The sequence below is a fragment of the Tamandua tetradactyla genome, chromosome 22, assembly GCF_023851605.1.
Source record: "Tamandua tetradactyla isolate mTamTet1 chromosome 22, mTamTet1.pri, whole genome shotgun sequence".
In the NCBI taxonomy this organism is placed as follows: domain Eukaryota; kingdom Metazoa; phylum Chordata; class Mammalia; order Pilosa; family Myrmecophagidae; genus Tamandua; species Tamandua tetradactyla.
The window spans coordinates 15,860,309-15,887,056 of NC_135348.1; the positions used below are offsets into that span (position 1 = coordinate 15,860,309).

Consider the following 26,748-nt stretch of genomic DNA (forward strand, 5'->3'; position numbering starts at 1 on the left):
ACATCACCATACAAGAGCTATTTAAAATAACATTAAATATCGTGTGCAAATACATATATTAAACAACTTACCAAAACAAATACATAGATGAGTAGATGCGTGATTAGAAGTGAGTTTGGGAAGATGTCAATAAGATTATACTTTTAACCCTGTACGGCAGGGTCACATTTCACTATTTTTCCATGTGAATATCCCATTATTGCAGCGCCATTTGTTGAATTTTTGTTGGTCTGTTTTGCTTGTTTGTTTGATTGTTTTGGGAAGTGCATGGACCAGGAATTGAATCTGGGACTCTCTCGTGGCAGGCAAGAATTCTACTACTGAACTACCCTTGTACCTCTCCCCCTGTCAATAAGATTTTAAGGTTAGTTTTTCTTCCCTTTAAATTGATCTAAGTTTATAATTATAAATAAATAAAAATAGACAAAGTAATTTGTACTGATGCCTTAAATAAAAGAACAAACCACTGAGTTAAAAATAATAATTGGAAATCTCCTAATTTTCAGAAATTACTAATATAAATTTATATATATATGCATATGTATTTGTACTGTAGATGTAGATAATTTATGTATCTAATATATATATATGCAAAATATAATACAACTCTACATTATCACAATTTACATTTTTCTCATGAATTAACCTTCATTTGTATTATTTATCCCTGTACATTCTTTTGCAAACAGACCTACTTTTTCTGACTATGAAAAAACTTTAAAAAGAGAACAGAGATTTCTGTACAAAAAGCAAACTGTTTAACAGCTTTTTAACTGAAGCATCTATACCCTCTTTCTGGTAGCTCCTTTACACTGCCTTCCAAGTTAATTTTCAGAGAAACAAGAGAAGAGAGCTATAATACCCCACAGAGATGTAAGGTTTCCTGATCATCTGGAATGGAGTAAACACATTAAGAGTCCTTTACTTATTCCCAAGCCCCAGTTACTGCCTGGAAGATGGGTGATTTACAACCAGCACTGACTCCTGTGAGTCATGGAATACACAATGATAGGTAAAGTGCTGACTATTCCTGTGTTGTCACTTGTCCTTAAATTCTCTTCGGAGTGCCAGGTCTCTCCTAGGCCACCTCCCTTTTCCTTCCAGCCAAGACACACCTGTGACCTGCTTTTGCAAGCAGGTTCTGGGGACCCACACCCTAGGCCTGGTTCCCACCCTGGCAAGGAATGCCTAAGAAGCTTCTTGGCTAGAGCACAACTTGCATTAAAATGCCAAACAACTTCTGTTGTGTTGTCCCAAGTTTGCTGCCTAGACTGTATCATAGTTCTTTCATTTCTGTAGATTGATTCCTGATGTGGCCTGGAGTTTTTTTATTTTTCCCTTTTTTGCTGTCTGCACACATCTCTCTTACCAAACTCCAATATTCTTGTGTCTTTGACTTCTGTTGCTACCTAGTTTCAGCTGCTTAACAACTCTGACCTTCTAGCCCTATGGATGTCATGATTCCATGCTGCTCACAGTGGCTTCATCGGGCCTGGCCCACTCCTGTGATTTCCTGCTCCTTATACATTTCCCAAATCTGACTTCTCCTCACCTACCCACTCTCCATCTCAGGGACTCAGCTCAGAGAGGAAAAAAAACTAACGTAGGTAGAGAGATCTTAGCAGGGAAGAAGGTTAAAGCAAGCAAAATATGCTTTGTAAATATTTTCTTTACAAAACAAGCTCGCTTTTTCATGCTGAGAATACCATTTAATGAACTAATCAACCCCTGATGAGGCCTACAGTCATTAGGCAAACCAGCTGAGATCAGAGAGAGCAACTTAAATGTTATGCTGATCATACCAGTATTTGTTGATCTACAAAGCTTAACAAACACAGGTTGGAACCATGAACCCAGACCACACGTAGAGCCACATGTAGAAAACCACAATTCTTGAAACATACACACACACACACACACACACACACACACGCAAATCAACAGTGTGGACAATGGTGTTCAAATTATCATCAGATCAACATAGAAAATTTTTAACCAAACTTCAAAGCCATTTAACCTAAAACTGAGGATTTGGGAGCTAAATAAAATGAACAAATAGCACATTTCTTCCATTAGAGAATATCAGATACTCCTGTCCTTAGCCCTAATAATGGCCCCATATCAGCCAATGGCCCTGACTTTCAAGTTTTAACAAATTCTATATAGGAAGCTCAAATGTTTTCAGGATCAAAATTCTATATAAGTAGCATAATCACCCTCAAGCTAACAAATGGTTATCCTTCATGATAAACACAAGTGTTTGTCAGGAGATTAGCTTCATTTCTACTTTTGCTGACTTATTTATGTCTCACATATACACAAATACCAAGAGGTAATTATTATGTTACTTAATACTTATTTCAAGCAAGTCACAAGAGTATAACCTATACCGCCTAATCCTCTGGAATGTTAAAGTGGCATCATGGGGAAAAAACAAGTCACTAAACAACATTTTCCATCACACAGGTTTTCAAAATTTTTATTTCATTCTTTAAAAGAAAGGCAGGATTTAGCTGTCTTAAGCCAAATTCCACTTAATGTACCAAAACTGTTTCCATCCGGTCTTGCTATTAGTTAACAATTGTGTCTTTCAATCTAGGGTATTCCTTGCACACCTATTCCCATAGGACTCCTTTACCAATACATTTATTTTTATATTAAGATAACAGCCTTGTAGTATATGCACACTTGCACCAGTCGCTTAATGTCGACTCCAGTCCTGAACTCCAGTGACATTTTTAAATTTGGGATAAATCAGAATAAAGCAGGAGTTATATCTGCATGCATACCACCTTGGGACTAAAAGGAGTCTGGCAACTACTGCCACACAGACATGTGGTAGGGGTATTGGTCAATAAAATAATGTAATAAATCCCTTAAGTTTAGGTATACTTTTTTAAAAATTGGAATGCTACAAAAAGTACTAAAGAGTAATGATCTATGTAATAATATTCCAGAGAACACTATAATTTCAACTATAGCAAAAATCAGTCTTATCATTGGAAGAGTTCTGACATTTCAACATGCTCAACCTAACAGAAGCACAAGTTAATGACATTTGCTTTATCTTAAGAAGCATGGCTTTTGCTCTGTTATACTTTCTATGGTCAAGATTAGGGCTACTTGTAAAGGTGGGAATGGAAATACAAATTTTAAAAGTAAATAAGACACCAATTTACTAACATATTAAGAAGGCTAATCAGAGTTCTCTAATACTTTTCAAATCATCATCTCTTAAAGGTTTCTCTTAATTTTTCTCTATAATTTGGTCTATGACAAGACAAAGACCAAAATAATGAAGATGCACAGATCAAGGGAATGGGACATTTCAGTAAATGAAATATTGTCACCCAGTTTATGTCTATGTCACATTTCTTATCAGCCTTACAAGTTTTCTGGGATGCCCAAGAGAACCTAGGGGCTGCAGTCACAGTAACCATAGAAATTTCTATCAGATTTCAGTTCATTTCCCAGTCCTCTGCAACTGCTCTTCATCCACATCCAGCATGAACAACTCATAGTAAAACGCTAATGTATGAAGCTTCAGAACAAAAATATTATTTTTTATCAGCTAAAGGTCTCATTCCTATCAGCTGAAGGTCTCATTCAATGCCTCACACATGGCCTTTCTTTGCCTTACCCCTGACTTCCCCACCTTATTTTCACTACTCCAAAAAGCCCAAACTGACCGATTCTTCCAAATACCCCTTGTACTGGTTTGAAACTGTTATGTACCCCAGAAAAGCCATGCTTTTTAAATCCAATCTTGTGGATGCAGACTCATGGTAGGTGGGATCTTTTGATGAGATTATTCCCATGGATATGTGGCCCCACCCATTCAAGGTGGGTCTTAATTAGTTTATTGGAGTCCTTAAAAAGGCCAACACAAAGCACCGATGCCTAGATACAGACATTTGGAAAGGCCTGTAGAGCTAACATAGAAAGCCACTGGAATCAGAAGCTTAAAGCAACACAACCCAAGAGCAAAGGATCAGGGGATGCCAGCCACGTGCATTCCCACCCAACAGAGAAACCTCATACTTGAATGGCCTTTCCTGGTTGAAAGTATCCTCTTATTCATGCCTTAATTTGGACATTTTTATGGCCTTAGAACTGTAAATTGTAACTTAATAAATCCTCTTTGTAAAAGCCAACTTATTTCTTGTATATTGCATTCTGGCAGCTTTAGCAAATAGAAACACCACTGAACCAAATGTTATCTTCCTCTCTGTTCATATGTATCTTCTTTTTCTAGAGCCAAGCTAGCAAAATTGAACTTCCTCTAATTCCAAATCCATTTTACATTCATAAAAGTCCTCTCTCTTGACTTAATTCCTATAATCATTATTATTCATTTTGTAATCTATCTTGCAATGTCATCTCACTTAGCTTATACATTTTTTAAAAGCCCAAACTAAAGTTGATACATTACTATATCCCACCTGCAATGTCAACACTGAAGCACCTGGAGTGCGGGCTGAGTATCGCTCTGCTGAATAACAATCACTCTTAACACCTACAGGAATTACTTGAAGCTGTATTTTCATTCTTCAAGGAAATAAAAGAACCCCAACAGCATTCAGATGTGGAGAGAGTCTGAGGACCTTTTCCTGATTTATTTAATAGGAAAAGTGAAGACTTCTAGTCAACCAAGAGGGTGGCATAAGAAACTCCAGGGTACTATCACCCACAGAATTTTTGAACAACTAACAAAACTGGCAGAACTATTTACCTAGAAACTTTAGCAAACAGTTAAAGCATTGCAGTAACTGGGAAAGTGCCAAATCAAGAAAACAGAGCTTTAAAAATGGCAGGAGCATCTTGTGGCATCTTTGTTATTTTGCATCTACCACCTCCCAGGTGTGGTATGGAGCCGGTCCATACATCCAGTGTGATATAATCCGTCTTAGCATAGTGGGGTGCTTGTATGTCAGTGTCAATGTTTCTGATGGTTGCAGGAAAGCCTTAATCAGAAAATTCTTCTCTGGTATGTCCTTCCAGAACTTGCTCTTCAGGCAGAAGCAGCTTGTAGACAGCTAACATCATAAACATTTATATCACAACAGCCTGGGACAAAAAATAATTGGTTGTAAGACACACAAGAAAGTACAGGGAGAGGGGAAGAATCCATTTTATACGGAATAGAAGAGATATTCAGATTCCTGTAAAAATGGGTATTCCTGAGGCTATCAGGAAGCACAAGAAGCAAGCACAAGTCTGGCATGAGACAATGACTCAAAAAAGATGGCGAGGACCATAGATACTGCTATCACCTCAGGGTGACCATCTTGATTTAAGGGCTAACCTCTGAAGTGAACAGCAGCCAACACAGAGCCAATCTGCAAAGACTGTGAAAAGTATTTTTTTTATTTTAGCTCCTGGCAATCAAGGAAATCTCTGGCATATCCCTAGTTGTATACAAACTTTAAGAAACAGAGCTCAGAGATTAAATAGCAGAGTTAACACTTCAAAATATTAAAACATATAGTGTACAACAAAAGATTACAAGATAAAGAAAGAGGAAATGATGGCCCATCCAAAGGAACAAGATAACAATCAAGAAACCATTGATGGAGAAGACAAGCCTTTGAACAAAACAGACAAATGCTTTAAAAAAAAAAAAAGATCCTAAATATATTCAAGGAGATTAAGGAGAATGTGGGGAAAGATCTAAAGGATATCAGGAAAACAATGAATGAGCAATATGAGAACATCAATAAAGAGAGAAAAATTTAAAAGGAAACAAACAGATATACTGGAATTGAAGAAAACAATAACAAAAATGAGAAATTATCTGGAGGATTGCAACAGGAGATTGGGACTAGCAGAAGAAATAATGAGTGTACTTGAAGACAGATAACTGAAATTATGTAAGTTGAAGAGAAAAAGAAAATAGAATTATAAAAACAAACAGAGCCTTAGAGACTGATGGTATATCATCAAGCATGCCAAAATATGTTTTATGGGAATTCCAAAAGGAGAAGAAAGAGAGAAAGGGGCAGAAGGAATACTGAAGGAAATCATTTTTAAAGACTGGAACAGTACAACTTAGCAATATCTAAAGTGAACAACGATGGTGATTAAAAGTACAATTATAAGAATGTGTTTGTACAAAGAAGAACAAATGAATGTCAATATTGCAAGGTGCTGAAAATGGGATGGTGTACAAAGGAAAATACAATCAGTGCTTACTAGGGTCTACAATTAACGTAACATTGTAATATGCTTCCATTGAGAGTAACAAAGGCAGTATGCCAAAGAAAATGTCAATAAGTGGGGGTTACAGAGGAGGGATATGGGATTTTTTTGTGGAAGAAAAGTCCTCATTTAGATTGTGATGGTAAAGGCATGGCTGTGAACGATACTGGTAACCATTAATTTCTGACTTAGGTTAGACTGCATGACGTGTGAACAAAACTGTTTAAAAATGAACAGAGAGATACAAGTACGGGAGAAAATGTACACAGAGAAATGTAGCTATTCACTGTTGGTAGGGAAGTAGAGTGATGCAGTCCTTCTGGAGGGCAGCATGGTGGCTCCACAGGAGGCTAAGGGTGAGTTTGCCATATGATCTTGCAACCCTGTAGTTAGGTGTACAGTTGGAGAAACTGAGAGCGGGGATATGAATGGACATTTGCACACTGGTGTTCATGATGGCAGTGTTCGCAAATTACATGGATGGAGGTGACTCAAGGGTACATCTACTGAAAACTGGAAGAAGGAACTGTGGTGTTTACATAAAAAGACTCTAGCTTTGAGTCTCAGGTGTCATACAAATACCCCGAGTTCCATGGAAGTAACCAAAAGCTCAGCATCTCAGATTTTAGCAATAGCAGTTATAACTCTGAAATGGATGTGATTGCTGTAAGAGCTTACAATCTAGGAACCGTTACAAAAGGCCTTCACCTATAATCTCTTTTCTCAATTCAATTCTTAGGCGTTTCACATTATATTTTGTCCATATTAGGTAGGCATTATAATATTATTTGTCTTTTCATCTGGCTAATTTTACTCAGACTACTGAGTAGCTGCAGGAAGGAAATAAAGTCATGAGGCATGCAACTAGGTGAATCAACCTTGAGGACAGTAGATTGAGTAAAATTAGCCAGATGAAAAGACAAATAATATTATAATGCCTACCTAATATGGACAAAATATAATGTGAAACGCCTAAGAATTGAATTGAGAAAAGAGATTATAGGTGAAGGCCTTTTGTAACGGTTCCTAGATTGTAAGCTCTTACAGCAATCACATCCATTTCAGAGTTATAACTGCTATTGCTAAAATCTGAGATGCTGAGCTTTTGGTTACTTCCATGGAACTCGGGGTATTTGTATGACACCTGAGACTCAAAGCTAGAGTTTTACAGCTATGAAAGTCAGCCTTATCCCATAAAGCAACAGTAAAAAAGCTGAAAAAGTGATCAGACTTCAGTTAGGGATACGATGAAGCTGATCTGTGTAGGGACTTAGGTAAAGCAGACTAAAGGGTGAAGGATGGTATTAGCTGTATTTTAAAAATTTGGCGCAAAATTTCTATCTTTTTGCACAATATCTAATTTAACTTTTATGGTCAGCTTACTCAAACACCATAATTACATGGAACCAAGAATAGGGAGTGATATCTTGTTGGCTTGTACAGGCTGGTGTGATGCCCGATACATCCCAGAGTAAAATGGACAGAAGATTAAAAAGTCTTTGCAAAGTCCCCTTAAGGGACTGTGGGAAAAGGTAGAAATATTAAACTTTCCCATTTGGGGAAGATCTGATATTCTCACAAGCACTGGGGACTGCCAATTTGAGGGGACAGCCCTCAATCCTGGGACCTCCCCTTAATGAAACTTATTCCTGCAAAGGAGAAGCTTAATCTACTTTCAATTATGACTAAGAGTCACCACTAGAGAATCTCTGTTGTTGCTCAGATGTGGCCTCTCTATCTTTAAGCCAACTCTGCAGATGAACTCACTGCCCTCCCCGCCCCTCCCCTCTAAGTGGGACATGACTCCCAGGAGTGTAAATCTCCCTGGCAATGTGGGACAGGACTCCAAGGGATGAGCCTGTACATGGCATTGTCAGAATTAGAAAGCCTGCTTGATCAACAGTGGGAGGAAAAATGAAACAACATAAAGTTTCAGTGGCTGAGAAATTTCAAATATTCGAGTCAATAGGACTTTCTGGAGGTTATTAATTATAAAGTATACAGATATCCCGTTTCAGTTTTTGGTGTATTGGAGTAGCTAGAGGGAAATACCTGAAACCACTGAACTGTAATCCAATAGTCTCGATAAGTAAAGATGATTGAATAACAGTATAGCTTTTAAGGTATGAACATGTGAGTGTGAAAACCTTGTGACTGACACTTCCTTTATCCAGTGTATGGACAGATGAATAAGGAAAAAAAAGACTTAATAAATACACAATGGGGTGGGGGTGCCACTGCTGGGGGAGCAAGAGCAAGTGAAACACTCAGTCTCAAAGCAGGGGAACCGCTGCTGCTGGAGCAGAGGTGGCAGGGACAACCGGCACCAATCATGCTGAATAAAAAAAGCAAGATGGAGAAAGATTCACCAAAAGCAGGGAAAAGTGGAAAAAATTTTGAGAGAAGGAGAAAGAGAAGACTGTAGAATCAGAGATTCCCAGCAGGAAAAACAGTATTGCTGTTCCCCAGTCTGCAGTATCTAGTAAAAGAAAAGTCCCAGTCCTCAACTCATTGTGAAGAAAGATAACAAAATATGTCCAGGTTTAGAGCCAGGAATAATAGAGAACTTCAAAAATTACATCCTTAAAAGACTGATATGTTCATTCAACAAATATTCGAGGCCCCACTACAGATTAGGCCAGTTTTAGAGGCTGAGGATAAAATGGTGAACAAGACAACATCCTCTTTGAAAATTTATAATTAAGTATCCAGACTGATTAATTTAAGATATTCCTCCTGCTGATCAAGAGAAGCTTTTTATTCAGAAGTTATGTCAGTGTTGCGTCCTCTTTGACTTTGTTTCTGATCCACTCAGTGACCCAAAGTGGAAGGAAGTAGAATGAGCTGCTTTAAGTGAAATGGTAGACTACATCACACACATCAGAATGTGACCACAGAGCCTATTTACCCAGAAGTCATCCATGTGTTTGAAGTTAACATATTTCCAATATTACCACCTTCTTCCAATCCTACTAGAGCAGAGTTTAATCCAGAGGAAGATGAGCCAACATCAGAAGCACCTGGCCTCACCTAAAGCTTGTTTATGAATTTTTCTTAAGACTTTTAGAGTCCCCAGATTTCCAACCTAACATAGTGAAAAAAATATATCGATCAGACATTTGTATTGCAGCTTTTAGAACTCTTTGACAGTGAAGATCCTCCAGAGAGAGATTTTCTTAAAACTACCCTCCACAGAATCTATGGAAAATTCTTAGGCTTAAGAGTTTACATCAGAAAATAGATACATAATATTTTTATAGGTTGTTTTATGAAACAGAACATCACAATGGCATAGCAGAATTAGTGGAAATATTGAGAAGTATAATTAATGGACTTGCCTTGCCTCTAAAAGAACAGCACGAGATTTTCTTATTGAAGGTGTTATTACCATTGCACAAAGTAAATTTCCCTGAGTGTCTATGGCCCACAGCTGATGTACTGTGCAGTTAAGTTTTTAGAAAAGGACAGCACCCTTACCAAGCCAGCGGTAATGGCACTTCTCAAATACTGGCCAAAGACTCAAAGCCCAAAAGAAGTAATGTTCTTAAATGAATTAGAAGAAATTCTAGATGCTATTGAACCATCAGAATTTGTAAAGATCATGGAGCTCCTTTTCAGGCAATTGGCCAAATGCATTTTCAGTTCACATTTTCAGGTGACCAAGCAAGCCCTACACTATAGGAACAATGAGTGTATTATGAGCTTAATCAGTGACAACACAGTGAAGACTCTGCTCATCATGTTTCCATCCTTGTACTGCAACTCAAAGACCCACTGAAACAAGATGATAAATGGCTTGACATACAGTGCACTGAAACTTTTCATGGAGAAGAACCAGAAACTGTCTGATGGCTGTATCCAACAGTTCAAAGCAGAGAAATGGAAAGAGAAGCTAAAGATGAAAGGATGAGAAGGACATGGGTTAAAATAGAAAATCTAGCCAAAGCAAATCCCTAATTGGTCAGGAGAAAAGCACTATGAACCATACAAGTAAGGAAGGTGAAGAAAGTCAAGAAGTGGGAAGTGAAGCTTGTGATGGTCAAGACAAAATTAAAGACATCTGGCCCCTTAAGAAATTCCAATTCATACTGCCCTAAATTAAGAAGCAAAGTTTGTGTTCATTCCTTTAGACAGGAGGAACGCGTGCAGCCTGTGTGTGTCCATTCTGATGTTCTTTTCCGGTTTCCTGTTTACATCCAGCCTTCGAGATGTGCCAGTGTGCTGCCAGCTGCAGGCCCTGCCTCTCCAGGCCGCATCTCCTCCTGGGCTACCTCCTGCTGGTCTGCATCCTCCTAACCAGCCCCACATGTTAGCTGCCAAGCCCCCCACCGAGTGTCACTCATTCAGAGGCATCGTCTGCATGAAGTCTCATTCATTCCTGGCTCCTGTTTTACTGCTTCCCCCACCCCCCACCACTCATCATAGTTTGTAAAATTATTCTATGCTTTACACACAAATTTAAAATACCCGAGCAGGAAGGCTTAGATACCAGCTCTCACAATTTTTGCTCTTCCAGAAGCTCTGATGTCACGTTTGTTTTCTAAATTTGCTTTTATCGGCTCCACCTCCAAGGACTTTCACCATTACCTTTATTTATTAAAATGCTGTTTTCTTTTCTTTTGAATGAATGCCTGTTTCAGCCATAAATATTATATATTAAATATTTCAAGTATAAAAAAACAGTAGGGGGATAGAGGGCATGGGATGTTTTACGTGTTCTTTTATTTTTATTCTTATTTCTATTGTTTTTGGAGTAATCAAAATGTTCAAAACTATATTATTATAATGAATGCACAGCCATATGATGATACTGTGAATGACTGTACATACTGAATGATTGTATCTCAATTTTTAAAAATCACTGAAAAAAATAAAATGAAACATCCCAAATTTTATAAAAGACATGAGTATGCACATTTAAGAATCTCAATAAATCCCTAACAGGATAAACTCAAAGAGAACCTTTGAATTCTCTTTGATAGTCAAACTATCAAATAGAAAAGACAAAGAAAGGGTTCTGAGGCTACAAGAGAAAAACAAGAGAGCCCCAAAAAGATTAAGCAACTTTTTCTCATCAGAAACCATGGGAGCAAAAAGGCAGTGAGATGAAATATTTAATGTGCTGAAAGAAAACAACTGCCAACCAATGATTCCATATGTGGCTAAACTATCTTTGAAAATCAGAGAGAGGGTTTGCTTCCCAGTGCTTGCACATGCAAACAAACAAACAAACAAACAAAAAACAGAGAGATTAAGTCATTCCCAGAAAAAGAAAAGCTGAGGGAGTATGTCACCATTAGACTTACCCTACAAGCAATGCTAAACGAAGTTCTTCAGACTGAAACAAAAGGACACTAGACAGTGGTTCAAAATAGCATGAAGAAATAAAGACCTCCATTAGAGAGAACTATTTGAGTAATTATAAATGTCAGTACTATTGTATTATATTTTGTGGTATGTAAACCCACACATTACTTCTTACAGGTTCTAAAATGAAAATGCATAAAAATTAATTATAAATCTACAGTTTGGGACACACAATTTACTGGGTTATAATATATAACAAATACAACAAAAATGGGGGGGCAGAGGAATATAGGAACAGTGCGTGTGTATGTTATTGAAGTCAAGTTCGTATCAAATCAAATGGGATTGTTTTAGATCTAGGATGTTAAACGTAAGTCCAAAGGTAATCACAAAGAAAATATCTTAAAAATAGATACAGAATCAAATGAAGAGGAACGCAAAATATTACACTACAGAAGCAAATGAGGAGGAATGCAAAATATTACACTACAAAAAAAATCAAATAAACATGAAAGTAGGCATTAATGGAAGAATTGAGGAGAAAAAAGGTATAAGATTTGCAAAGACCAAATAATAAAATGAAGAAGAAAGTCCTGCACTATCAACAGACATGCTAAACATAAATGGATTAAACTCTATAGTCAAAAGGCAGAGACTGGAAGAATGGGCCAAAAAGCATGACCCAACTTCATGTTGTTTACAAGAAATTCACCTTAAATTAAAATACCCAAAAAGGTTGAAAGTGAAAGCATGGAAAAAAACATACCATGCAAAGAGTGACCAAAACAGAGCTGGGGTAGCTATACTAATATTAAATAAAATGGACTTTAAGTAAAAACTGTAACAAGGGACCAAAAAAAAGCACTATATACTGATGAAGAAGTTAATTCACAAGCAGATATAATGATTATAAACATATTTGCACCTAATACAAAGCCCAGAAATACAAGAAATAAATACTGAAAGATTTGAATAGATATTTCTATGCTAATAGTAGGAGATATAAACACACCATTTTCAATAAAGGATAGAATATCTAGAAAGGAAATCAGCAAGGAAATAGAAGACTTGAACAATATAATAAAAACCAACTAGAACTAACAGACATATGTAAAACATTTCACTCAATAGCAGAATACATATTCTTCTCTAGTGTACATGGATCGTTCTCCAGGACAGACCATATGTTAGGAAACAAAACAAGTCCCCCAAAATGATAAAACATTGAAATCATACTATGAATCTTCTCCAAATACAATGGAATGAAGCTAAAAATTAGTAACAGAGGGTGACCTGGAAAACTAAAAAGCATGTAGATACTAAATAAGACACTCTTAATCAATAAGTCAAAGAAGAAACCACAGGGGAAATCAGAAAATATAGTACACGAAAGGAAAACAAAACCCAGCATTTCAAAACATACAGGATTCAGCCAAGGCAGTGCTGAATTCCTCTCAGAGAATTTACACCCCTTTAAATGCTTCATTAAAAAAGAATATAAATCAGAGATATAATCTCACAAGTGGAGGATTTAGAAAAAGAAGCACAAACTAAACTCAAAGCAAGTAGAAGGAAGGAAATAAAGATTAGAGGGATGATAAATGAAATACAGGTCAAAAAATAGTAAAGGGAGCACCTAGAAGGAAAAATATGAGAGGTATTGTAGCCCATGACAAACTCTGGGATCTGTCCTGTAACTACTTGCTGAAGAGTGCCTTGAAAGCTACTGCTTTTTTATTTCTTTGCTTTGTATATATGTCATACTATACAATAAAAAAAAGTTAAAAATAAAAAAAAAGAAAAGAAAAAGCGATATGCATAGCCCAAATACCCCTGAAGAGCGGGAGAAAGATCAAAGGTGATGGTGGAGTTATACAGAGAAGGCTGGGTTTAACAAATGAGTATGATTGCTGAATCATTATGCTGATATTTCTTTTAGTCTCCAGTATCTCAGAGCAGCTATAAGTAAAAACCTGAAATTGGGGAATTCTAGCTCATACCAAACTCTGAACGCTGTTCTACAACTAATTATTGTGATGTACTTTGAAATTTATTCCTTTTATGTCTATATGTTACTTAAGGAGAAGGAGGAATATAGCAGAGACAATAGGATTTAACAAATGAATATGACTGCTGAGTCATTATATTGATATTTCTGTTGATTTCCAGTATCTTGGAACAGCTAGAAGAAAAAACAAAAAATCATGACTTCCGGAGAAGATGGCGGCTTAGTAAGACGCGCGGGTCTTAGTTCCTCCTCCAGAACAGCAACTAAAGAAACAGAAACAATACAAAACAGCTCCCGGAGCCACGACAGAGACCAAAAAGACAGTGTACCCCATTCTGGAACGGCTGAATGGGCAGAGAGAATCCGCTGTGCTGAGATACCCGAGGGGCACGCGTTTTCCCGGCCAGGGCGGCTGGCGACTGGGGTCCCCTCCACGCACGTGGCTTCCCGGTCTGACTGGGAACATTGGATAGCGGGGCCCTCCCGCCACGCTTGGCATCTCAAGCCAGCTGGGCAATTTGGACCGGCACTCCCCCAAGCCGCGGTGGCCGGCGACCCCCCCTCCACGCGCGGTTTCCCGGGCCGACTGCGAGATTCGGATTGGCAAGTTAAAGGAGCCACAGCATCTTTTACTGGTGGGCCCCGCAGACAGACGTGCGCCACGAGCGCCACCTACTGGGCAGGAAAAGAAAAACAGAGCCCAGAGATTTCACAGAAAAACCTTTCAACCAGCCGGGTCCCACACCCAGGGAAATCTGATCAAATGCCCAGACACCAGCAGAAAATAATGGATGATGCTCAGAAAATTGAAGATATGGCCCAGTCAAAGGAACAAACCAATAGTTCAAATGAGATACAGGAGCTGAGACAACTAATGCTGAATATACGAACAGAAATGGAAAAACTCTTCAAAAACCAAATCAATAAATTGAGGGAGGACATGAAGAAGACATGGGCTGAACAAAAAGAAGAAATAGAAAATCTGAAAAAACAAATCACAGAACTTATGGGAGTGAAGGACAAAGAAGAAAAAATGGAAAAAACAATGGATACCTACAATGGTAGATCTAAAGAGACAGAAGCTACAATTAGTGAACTGGAGGACGGAACATCTGAATTCCAAAAAGAAACAGAAACTATCGGGAAAAGAATGGAAAAACTTGAGCAGGGGATCAGGTAACTGAATGACAATATGAAGCGCACAAACATACGTGTTGTGGGTGTCCCAGAAGGAGAAGAGAAGGGAAAAGGAGGAGAAAAACTAATGGAAGAAATTATCACTGAAAATTTCCCAACTCTTATGAAAGACCTAAATTTACAGATCCAAGAAGAGCAGCGCACCCCAAAGAGAATAGACCCAAATAGGCGTTCTCCAAGACGCTTACTAGTTAGAATGTCAGAGGTCAAAGAGAAAGAGAGGATCTTGAAAGCAGCAAGAGAAAAACAATCTGTCACATACAAGGGAAACCCAATAAGACTATGTGTAGATTTCTCAGCAGAAACCATGGAAGCTAGAAGACAGTGGGATGATATATTTAAATTACTAAAAGAGAAAAACTGCCAACCAAGACTTCTATATCCAGCAAAATTGTCCTTCAAAAATGAAGGAGAAATTAAAACATTTATAGAGAAAAAGTCACTGAGAGAATTTGTGACCAAGAGACCAGCTCTGCAAGAAATACTAAAGGGAGCACTAGAGTCAGATACGAAAAGACAGAAGAGAGAGGTATGGAGTAAAGTGTAGAAAGAAGGAAAATCAGATATGATATATATAATACAAAAGCCAAAATGGTAGAGGAAAATATTATCCAAACAATAATAACACGAAAAGTTAATGGACTGAATTTCCCAATCAAAAGACATAGACTGGCAGAATGGATTATGACCCAGCAATACCACTGCTAGGTATCTCCTCAAAGGACTTAAGGGCAAAGACACAGACGGACATTTGCACACCAGTGTTTATAGCAGCATTATCTACAATTGCAAAGAGATGGAAACAGCCAAAATGTCCATCAACAGACGAGTGGCTAAACAAACTGTGGTGTATACCTACAATGGAATATTATGCAGCTTTAAGACAGACTAAACTTATGAAGCATGTAATAACATGGATGGACCTAGAGAACATTATGCTGAGTGAGTCTAGCCAAAAACTAAAGGACAAATACTGTATGGTCCCACTGATGTGAACGGACATTCGAGAATAAACTTGAAATATGTCCTTGGTAACAGAGTCCAGCAGGAGTTAGAAACAGGGTAAGATAATGGGTAATTGGAGCTGAAGGGATACAGACTGTGCAACAGGACTAGATACAAAAACTCAAAAATGGACAGCACAATAATACCTAAGTGTAATGTAACTATCTTGGAACACTGAATGAAGCTGCACCTGAAATATAGTTTTTTTTTTGTTTGTTTGTATCTTTTTTGTTTTTTTCTTTTTGCTTTTTATATATATATATATATTTTTATTAGTATTATTATTTTAATTCTTTTCTCTATATTAACATTCTATATCTTTTTCTGCTGTTTTGCTAGTTCTTTTCCTAAATCAATGCAAATGTCCTAAGAAATGATGATCATACATCTATGTGATGATACTAAGAATTACTGAGTGCATGTGTAGAATGGAATGATTTCTAAATGTTGTGTTAATTTCTTTTCTTTTTTTTGATTAATAAAAAAAAATTTAAAAAAAAAAATCATGGAACCATAACCCATATCAAACTTACAAATCTGTTCTACAACTACTTGTAAAATGTACCTGGAAATTTATTGTTTTTGCATATATGCTATATTTCACAATTAAAAACAACAACAACATTAAAAAAAAAGTTGATTGTGAGGATAAAAAAATATTTAAGCCTTTTAGCCTCCAATGTTCTGGAGCAGCTAAAAGGAAAAATCTGATGATGGTATGGTAGCCCATGATAAACTCTTTGAGGTGTGTCCTGCAACTACTTGTTGAAGACTGCTTTGAAAACTATTGCTTTTTTATTTTTTTGATTTGTATATATGATATACTGTACAATAAAAAATTAATATATATAAAAACAATAAAGAACAAAAAAACAAAACACGGTTCTTCAAAAAATCAAAATCAGCAAACCTTTAGTTAGACTAACCAATTAAAATTAAAAAGCAAGGAATCAAATAACTAAAGTCAGAAATGATATGGGGGCATTACTACCAACTTCACAGAAACAAAAAGGATTTTAATAGGAATACTATGAAAACCTGTATATAAACAAATTAGATTAACCTAAGTGAAATGGACAAATTCCTAGAAACACACAAACTGTCTACACTGGCTCAAAAAAGAAAGAAAAAAGATAAAGAAACCAATAACTACTAAAACAACTGATTCAGTAATCAAAAACCTCCCAACAAAAAAAAGCCCAGAACCACAAAGCTTCAAAGCGGAATTTGACTAACATTCTAAAAAGAATTAACACCAATCCTGCTCATATTCTTTCAAAAAAATCAAAGCAAAGGGAACATTTCCTAACTTATTCTATGAGAACAGCATCACCCTCATACCAAAGCCAGATAGTATAGCAGAAGAAGAAGAAATTATAGACCAATATCCCTTACGAATATAGATGCTAAACTCCTCAACAAAATATTAGTAAACTGAATCTAACCACCCATTAAAAGAATTGTAAAACATGAATAAATGGGATTTAGTCCAAGTATGCAAAGGTGTTCAATATAACAAAATGAGTTAATATAATACACCATATTAATAGAACAAAGGGGATAAACCACATGATCATCTCCACTGACAGAGAGGCATTTAACAAAACCAGTATCCCTTCTTGATAAAAACTTAGAAATCTAAATTCCTCAACTTGATAAGACAATATATAAAGAACCCACAGCTAAATTCATACTCAATGGTGAAAGACTGAAAGCTTTTCTCTAAAATCAGGAAGAAGACAAAGATGCCCACTGTCACCACCATTATTAAACACTGTACTGAGGCTAGCCAGAAATAATTAGGCAAGAAAAAGAAATAAAAGGCATCTAAATTGGAAAGAAAGAAAGAAAACTTTCCCTTTTTGCAGATGAAATGATATATATATATAAAATATATGTATAAATTATATACATATAAAAAACAAAAAATTCACAACAAAGCTACTAAAGGTTTGCTGATTTTACTGATTTTTTTCAAAGAACCATATTTAGTTCTTTATTGTTTTTATATTTTATATGTATATGAAAAATCCACAACAAAGCTACCAGAACTAATAACTGTGGCAGGGTACAAGATCAACATGCAAAAATCTCTAGTATTTCTATACACTAATATACACTAGAGTAAGAAACAATCTGAAGAGGAAATCAAAAGAAAAAAATGCATTTACAACAGTAACTAAAAGAATCAAATATCTATAAATAAAATCTAACCAAAGTCATAAAGGACTAATAAATGGAAAACTACAAAACACGGCTTACTGTAATCTTGGTGGTAATGTAAAATGGTACAGCCACTGTGGAAAACCTCAAATCACAAGCAAATAAAGCCAAGCCATTGCATTTGTATTTGCTTGAGCAGCCAAGAAAACTAAAACAGTTACAATCAGAAGGTACTGTACATAAACAAATAAATAAAATGGGGTCCTAGAGTAAAGAATATGTATTAGTGTGACAGATGTCATTAGCCAAGTGAAGTATCTAAGGCTAAAAATATCCAAAATTCAAAATTATCTGATTGTACATCCCTATCAGTTAGAAAATGAGAACTTTTTTCCAAAATTTGTATACTTACAAATAAATTAATAAACATATATGCACATTATAAACAAAATAGAAATTTTTAAAAGGTAAAGTAAAAAGGATAGAAACAGGCCTTTAAGATATTCTTTCCACACCCAATGGACAATTAGGCACAGCCCTTAGGGTTCACCACCCCACTTTGAAGTCACTGCTTTAAAATACTTCTAAAGTACAAAACCAAGGGTGCTTACTCTTAATTATCTGGAAAACTCCTGAATTACTTCTTTTTCCTTGCTAAAGAAGATGTGCCTTCACTGTCCAGAGCAAACCCATTAATATTCTAACAGTGAAAAGTCACAAAATGGGAAATGCACAAAAATCTTGGAAGCTTTGCATTGGATAGTGGCAAGAACCTACCACGTGTAAATGACCCAGAAGCACAACTGATTTTGTTCATTTTTTATCTAAACTGTTTCCCGTATAATTGCTAAGATTTACACACTCAGTGCTTTAACTCATGTGCTATTTCCAGCCACAGGAAGGAACTGAGTAGTCATTGGAAAACTGTCACATAAATAGCCACTTACCAGCTCATCTGGAGAATGCAATGTTGAGCAAGTAGTAAAGAATGCCAATTTTACTTACTTTACTACTTATAAACTCCCTGAGGAAAGGGTGGGCTAGTAAATTTTCTAAACATTCAACCTTAATTATCCACACAAGAAGATCAGAGGAGTCACAGAGAAGTCAAAATGAATAAACTAAAAAAATTTTATAATCAGCTTTCTAATGGAGACTACATATATTCAGAAATAGCTGAGCATCTTCTTTCCTTAAATTGCACAAAGACCACCAGCTCAAAATTAGTAAAGTACATCAGTTAAATGCATGGACTTGGTATCAAGCAGCTGGCTTGGTAACTCACTAGTCATATAACCTGAAGCAAGTTACTCATCTTTTTTTTCCAGGTCCTTATTTGAAAAATGAGCATGCTAATATTAACTACTTTATGGGTGTGTGGAGAAAATTAAATGATAAAAGGCATTGGAAATAGCCACTCAGCATACTCAGTAAATGTTTAATAAATATATATTTTAGTATCATTAGAATTCAAGGCCTGGTATGGAAATCAGCAGGGAGGAGGAGGAAAAGAAAGCATACTGCAAAGTGATATAAAAGTCACTTTAAAGCCAACTGCTGCTCTTTTAAGAATATTCAAGAAACATGCATGTCTCCTAACTACTTCTGAGAAGATAATGGCTTTTAATCAGATACCTATTCTAGCAAATCAAAAAGAGAAACTTGGTTTTCTTACCAGAAGAAAGGGTTCACTCCCTTTGTTCCCAGAAGTCTAGTTACCTGTCACAGAAGTAAGAAACCCTACTGTGATGAAGGTCACTGGGGCGACCAAGACCAGCAGAGAAGGTGAAACTCATACATTACCTGTGCCCAATGGTTTTTAAATACAATCATGCATGTTTCTGGGTCAACTCCCTGCAGACTAACTGCCTGCTGGAGTCTGCTTTCCGTGGCAACCGATGACATCATAAATTTCATAAATTAATGCTTCTAAGTCATATTTAATTTTCAAGAAAATTTGGTAAGCAGTTGCTAACTTTCAGGTTTCATATTAGAAATGTAACTTCTTCAAATTTCACTGTCACCTTCAGAAACCTGTAAAGACAATAATGAAAAATGCATCTCATTATGTTCTTATATAAAAAGGACACCAAGAAAAAAAAAAGGACAATTATTAAATTTATATCAAAGTATAGACATTTTCAAAGTCCAACACAGAATAAAGTATCTACAAAACTGATAATCCTACTCAATCTAAATGCTTTCTTATTTTCTCTCACCTTGCTATTAAAAATATAAAATAATATGCTACCAAACTACATACATAAACAATAAATGGGTTTATTTCCTTAAAAAACCACCCCCTAGATTATTATTCTAAACTACTCAAGTCTAGTTGCAACTAGACAGATACTAATATAATAGCAAATTGTAAAAAAGAGTTTCATAACGATCAGTAATCAAGCAAGAAACTAACATACCAATCTTTATGGAGTTTAAAAATAAAAACAGTAACAGGAAAGCCATTAGTAAATAATAACAAGCAAATGGCTTGATGCAAGTTAGGGGAGTTATAAACTTTCTGGACCCAATATTATTGAATAGTTTTAAAAAAAAAAAAATAAATGACTGTCATAATGGAATTGAAAACATTCTCATTTTGTGGGTACAAACTAAGTTAGGGTTTCAAGGAAGTTTGAAAAATAATAGAATTTCAAGTGACCCCAACAAATCAGAGAAAAAAATGATACATCAAAAACAATACAGTGTTTATTAGGTGTGAGTACAAGGTACCACACTTAAAAATGAAAAATGAATTATGTGGATAAAATATCAAGAAAGCCTAACTACAACAAAGCCAGTGGGGTGAAAAGATACTGAGGTCATAGAGCATACAGTGATTATGATCCAGCACTGTGGTGCTAACTCTCTAACAAAAGCAATTTGATAGTGGTATTATCTCACTAGTTTCATCAGTCAGTAAAAGGCCTGGGTACAGATGATTAAAATTATTACTATTATTTTCTTAATGTACTGGATAGGAAAGAGTGCAAAGAAAAATAATTACACGACAATTATACAAGTACTGAAAAACTTCATGATGAAGGTTTCCAGACTTATAGTGCCAAAAGGACAGAAAAAAGTATGAAGAAAGTAAACAGGCTTTTTTCAACTGCATGTATGAAGGGTATCACAAGGAGAACCCTCATTCACTATTCTTCTCTACAAACAATAAAATGTGAGAGACAGGGCTTAAGGTGATGATTCAGGTTAGATTTATGGATTAAGTTCTTTGTGGGGAGTGGGTGTAAACACTGGAAAAAAGTTAAGGAACATTCAAAATAAGTATTTTTGTTGAGGGGGGAGAGATCAGTTAATCAACATTAAAGGATCTTTAAAAAAATTTTGGACATATCAGAAAAGTAGCAAGAATTATTTCATAAAAGAAAATTGTTTAAGAAGAGTGGGAAAAGATAAAGTCATGTAGAAAGAGAAAGACCCATTAGAAGAAGGACAGCACATTACATACTTGAAGCAATAGCTTGTGTATCTCTTCTATGGCTGTATTTTAATATTACAATTGGTGAATTTCCCAACAAAGAACTCTTAATAATAAAAATTTATTTTTTTCAATAAAACATTGTCCATTACCACCTATGACCCTGTACCACTGAGAAGCATGTTTTACTAGGTCCACCTGGCATTTTAAAAATCAGGAATGGTCTCCTGACTTATACAGATTATACATTCTCCAGTCCCCACAATACCCACTGATCCCTATCACTTACTATAAGTAAGTGCCAGTCTCCTTACTTCATTTATATTCTCTGTTAGCCTTTACAGACATTACAGTGTGCAGCCCTGTTTTAAGTGATAAGAGATAAAATAAGATTCTGATACAAGATAAAACAAATTCTTCATTGTCTCAAATACTGTTTTTCTATGAAAATGTCAAAGATTTTTATTCAGATGATGTAATGAAAGTAATAAAAAAAATCAGAGAGTTCTAGTTTATCCCAAGGTTCCCAAGGTTGAAAAACTAAATACCCTTTAAAATCCCTTCCACTCCAGGAATCAAAGGTATGAGGGGAATATGTAATCATGTCAATTGCTTCTAAATCAAAATTAGAAACATACGCTGTTTAAGATCTTTATGTTAGTTCTCAAAGGGACCTTAAATATAATCTTATCAGATTATAAAACTGAAGTACAGAGAATAAAATTACAAGTCAGTTTTAATGGAAATCAAATGTAAATCTCTTGATTCCCAGTCCAATGCTCTTTCTAAGAAAGGATATTCTCCTTTCTACTGATTTTTATCCCTGGCCTTATTTTCTTAAGGAATCTGTATCTTCTCAGAGACATCTGAAGTGCATCTCATATGATTTATGCTTATCCAATCCAATACTTTGAGGTATATACCTGAAGAACAAAAATCTGTCATAAAAACAGAAACTACAACACAGAGAAAACCTGGGTAAGAAAAGAGTTTGGCGGCAAGTCAAGCTAGACAAGCGTGAGAAGGGAAAAGCTATGCCAAAAGATCCTATCAATGAAAATACTACCTAAAACATCCAGAGACCAAAGAGTTGGATTTTATAACCTCTCTCTCTCTCTCACTTATAAGCTAAAGTGCTAGCATGCCCAGAGGGCAATATAAAACTTGGAAGAGAGAGCTCCATATTTACGTGATTCTCCAAGGCCATATTTCCTCAAGCACCAAAGTTTTCAATACATTTTCAGCCTGTACTTTGTTTTTCTTTTTGTACCATTCCAAGCTTTTGATTTACCTACTCAGTTCCACAGTCCAGTGAAGAATAGAAGACAAAACTAAGTAAAAACCTCTGAGTAGGTAAAAGGCTACTATAGTCATTAAACTATGTAGCTTGTTTCATTAAGATGGCAATACCAGACATTTCTCTTTTCTAGCCCTCTAACCTCTTCAGCTTAAGAAATCTGAAGCTGGGAATGGTTAGAGCAAAGCTTGCCACTTTTACCACGTGTTCAGCCTGCTCATCCCCTAAATACGCATATACACATCAAATCGAATTCATGCCTAAGAGAGAGTTCTTATAAACTTGTTCAGACTCTCAATAGTGATTCTTTTCCCTTCAAAAAAAACTGCCCTCCACTGAATGAAGCTGAATGTGAGTATGGTTGAGGAGAAGGGCTGGAGGCACATAACACCAGAACAAAAGACAGAGGATAAAGACTGGGACAGTATAACTTAGGAATTTCTAGACTGGACAACAGTGGTGATTAAATGTAAAATATAAAAATGTTTTTGCATGGGGGACAACAAATGAATGTCAACACTGCATAGTGCTGAAAATGGGTAAACAGGGAAAAAATACATCAATCAAGCTAGGATCTACAGCCAACAAAAAACCACTCTCAGCAAAAAAATTTCAAAATGACTCTTTTCCTAACAGTAGTGGCATGTCCTTTTATTCTGTGGTTGTTGAGTTTTCTGATACAGGAGAGTAGAGAAGCAGGAAGAGCTGAGTTGTCAAAATGCATGTCTAAAAGACTGATATTTTCAGCACAGAGTTTATACTGCAAAGGTATGAAAATTGACACTATGATTTACAAAGATACTACTAAGGAGTTACAGTTTTTATTTCATTAAAATCATATATAGGGCGGGCCACGGTGGCTCAGCAGGTAAGAGTGCTTTCCTGCCATTCCCGAGGACCCGGGTTCGATTCCCGGTGCCGGCCTTTGTAAAAAAAATTTTTAAAAATTAAAAAATCATATATAAAACTATTCTCCATCAATGAGGAAATACAGATTGTATTGTACTGCTGGAGACAGAGAAAACAGACATAAGAATCACATGCATTCTTACCTTATATGCTCCCTTTTTTGAAAGTATGTCTTTTATCTGACTATGAAAAAAATAAAAGCACAGGCCTTCACATCACAGATTAAAAATAATACATAATCGTAAAAGTTTAGATTCTACACATCTAAGTTATACCTCCTTTCCAATGTAAAAGTGCTTCAACCTTATTTCCAAACAGATATCTTTATTAATTTCCGACTGTTTTTAGAAGGCTACAATCCTTCAGAAAGCTTTAAATGGATCAAAATCACATTTTTTCCTGAACTACCACTGATCATATTTTGACATAACTCACTTTCACAATCAGACTGTACTTACATTATAAACATTTTAGTATTTAATTATACTATCTCATACCATTCTTCATTGCTTTTATCTATTCAAATATAACATCTAATAATGGATTATAAAAAATTTCTTAAGGGCAAGAAATGGTTCGTTACTTTAAGGGAAAGCAGAGAAAATGAGCATTTTTACTAAAGGAAAAGTAATCTCATTTGCAAGTTTCATGGGAAGGAATCAATTGAATATGGAAAATTTTGAAGATACATGAAAAAAGATTTTGATGGAACAAGAAGAGGAGAAGATGAGGTCAAGAGCACAGGTAGTATTTCTTTTTCTGAATTGATGCAAACGTTCTGGGAAATGATCATAATGATGAATTTGCAACTATGTGATGATATTGTGAATTACTGAGTATATGTGCTGGGAATGTTTGTGTTTCTTTCTTGTAATTTTTTTTTTAATTAACAAAAAATTAAAAAAAAAAAAAAAAAAAGCACAGGTAGCAGTGTAAGCCAACTAGACCTAACAGACATATACAGAACACTTCATCCAACAAGAGCAGAGTATACATTCTTCCCAGGTGCATATGGGTCATTCTCTAGATTAAACGATATATTACTCACAAAACAAGCCTCGATACATTTCAAAAGTCTAAAATCATAAAAGTAGCTTCTCCAATCACAACAGAATGAAGTTAGAAATCAAAAACAGGGAACACTGTAAAATTTTTTCATATATGGAAATTAAACAATACACTCAAACAACCAATGGATCAAAGAAAAAAATCACAAGGGAAACTAGGGAATATCTTGAGATGAATTTAAACAAACACACAATATACAAAAACTTATGGAATGTGTGAAAGGCAGTGCTCAGAGGGAAATTTATAGGTAGGTATACATAATTATGTTAAAAAAGAAAAAACATCACAAATCAGTAACCTAACTTAATACCTGGAAGAACTGCAAAAAGAGGAGAAAACTCAACCAAAAGTAAGCAAATGGACAAATTCTTAGAAACACAAAAACTACCTAATCTGACTCAAGAAAAAATATGACCTCAACAGACCAATAACAAGAAAGGATATTGTTATCAGTAATCAAAAACTTCCAAACAACAACAAAAAAAGAGCCCCAACCTAGATGGTTTCACTGATGAATTTTATTAGGCATTCAAAGAATTTACACCAATCTGAATTCAGCAAAGTGGCAGGGTATAAGTTCAACATGTAAACATCAGTAGTAATTCTGTACACTAGCAATGAACAATCTGAAAAGGAAATCAAGTAAACAATTCCATTTACCATAGCAACTAAAGTATAAAATAATTAGGAATAAATTTAACCAAGGATGTAAAGGACTTGTACGTAGGAAAACTACAAAACATTGCTGAAAGAAACTTTAAAAAGCAAAATAAAAGGAAAGACATAATGTTTTCATGGATTGGAAGACTATTATTAGGATATAAATACATGGGGAAATATCTTCTGAAATGGATCGGGCAATGATTTTAAAACTTTATTATCAAAAGCATGTGCAACAAAAGAATAACAGATAAATTGGACTTTAAAAATATTTGCACAGCAAAGGATATTATCAAGTAAATGAACAGACAACCAACAAAATGGGATAAAATATTTGGAAATCATATATTTGATAACGGTTTAATGTCCAGAGTAAGAAAGAACTTGTAAAACTCAACAACAACAAGGTGAACCAATTTAAAAATGGGCTAAAAACCTGAATAGACATGTCTCCAGAGAAGATATACAATGGTCAATAAGCCTAGAAAAGATGCCCAACATCAATTAGCCATTAGAGAAATGAAAAAAAAAAAAAAACATAATGAAATACCACTTTGTTTTATTATTAAACAAAAATAAATAAACAACAAGTGTTGGCAAGAATGTGTAGAAATAGGAATCCTCATACACTGATGATGCAGCCGCTCTGGAAAACAATTCAGTAGTTACACCAGAAAGTGAAACATAGAACAACATATGTCCTGGCAATCTCACCTGCAGGAACATACCCAAAATAAGTGAAAGTAGGAAATAAAATAGGTATTTGTACACTACTGCTCATAACAGTATTATTCACAACAGTCAAAAAGGAGAGGCAATCCAAGTGTTTATCAATGGAAGAACAGACAGACAAAATATGGTGTGTCTACACACACACTCATAAACACACACATAATGGAATATTATTCAACTATAAAAACGAATGAAGTAAGGATACATGTAGTAACATGGATGAACCATGAAGACATCCTGTTGAGTGAAACAAACCAGACACAACAGGAGAGATATTATATGACTTCAACTGTAAAAATAACTAGAATATCCTAATTCATAGAGTCAGAAAGTAGAGTACACATTTCCAGTAGGCAAGGGAATGGGGAGCCAATACTTAATAGGTAGGTGCAGAACTTCTGTTTGGGGCAATGGATAAGGTTTGTTAATGGATGGTGGTGATAGCAGTACAACACTGTAAATGCCATTACACGCTTCAAAGTGGTCAAAATGGGAAATTTTATATTCTATACAGGTTACCACAATTTTTAAAAAAGGACACAGGTGGCTGAGTCCTAAAGATAAAAATGAAATAAAAATGAGTCTTTTCATATTCACTTATTAAATCAGAAGTAATCTTTCATTTCATAGAAAGACATGGCAATCTCCTTCAACCCTGTCCATTGTCCTTTTTTCCTCCTGATATTTCTCTGGTTGTTTTGTGGTAATGGTTAGAAAGTTAGGCGCCTTAGTTTTCTAGGAATGCAGTTACAAAGTACCACAAAT

The 26,748-nt window shown here is 35.6% G+C and overlaps 1 protein-coding gene and 1 pseudogene across 27 annotated transcripts in view; one reads left to right on the top strand and one right to left on the bottom strand.

The window, feature by feature from the left end:
* Positions 1-26,748, bottom strand: part of FHIP1A (FHF complex subunit HOOK interacting protein 1A) — a 354,626-nt gene that overhangs the window by 131,656 nt on the left and 196,222 nt on the right. For 19 of the 27 annotated variants that reach the window (XM_077139811.1, XM_077139801.1, XM_077139793.1 and 16 more), the window contains one exon: positions 19,682-19,912. The exons of 4 other annotated variants lie outside the window; for them this stretch is intronic. In XM_077139811.1, coding sequence (XP_076995926.1) covers positions 19,682-19,795 — 114 coding nt within the window. In that variant the 5' untranslated portion in view covers positions 19,796-19,912. 4 more of the 27 variants (XM_077139806.1, XM_077139805.1, XM_077139814.1 and 1 more) reach the window with 4 other exon arrangements.
* On the top strand, positions 9,042-10,233 carry LOC143666238 (serine/threonine-protein phosphatase 2A 56 kDa regulatory subunit gamma isoform pseudogene; annotated as a pseudogene).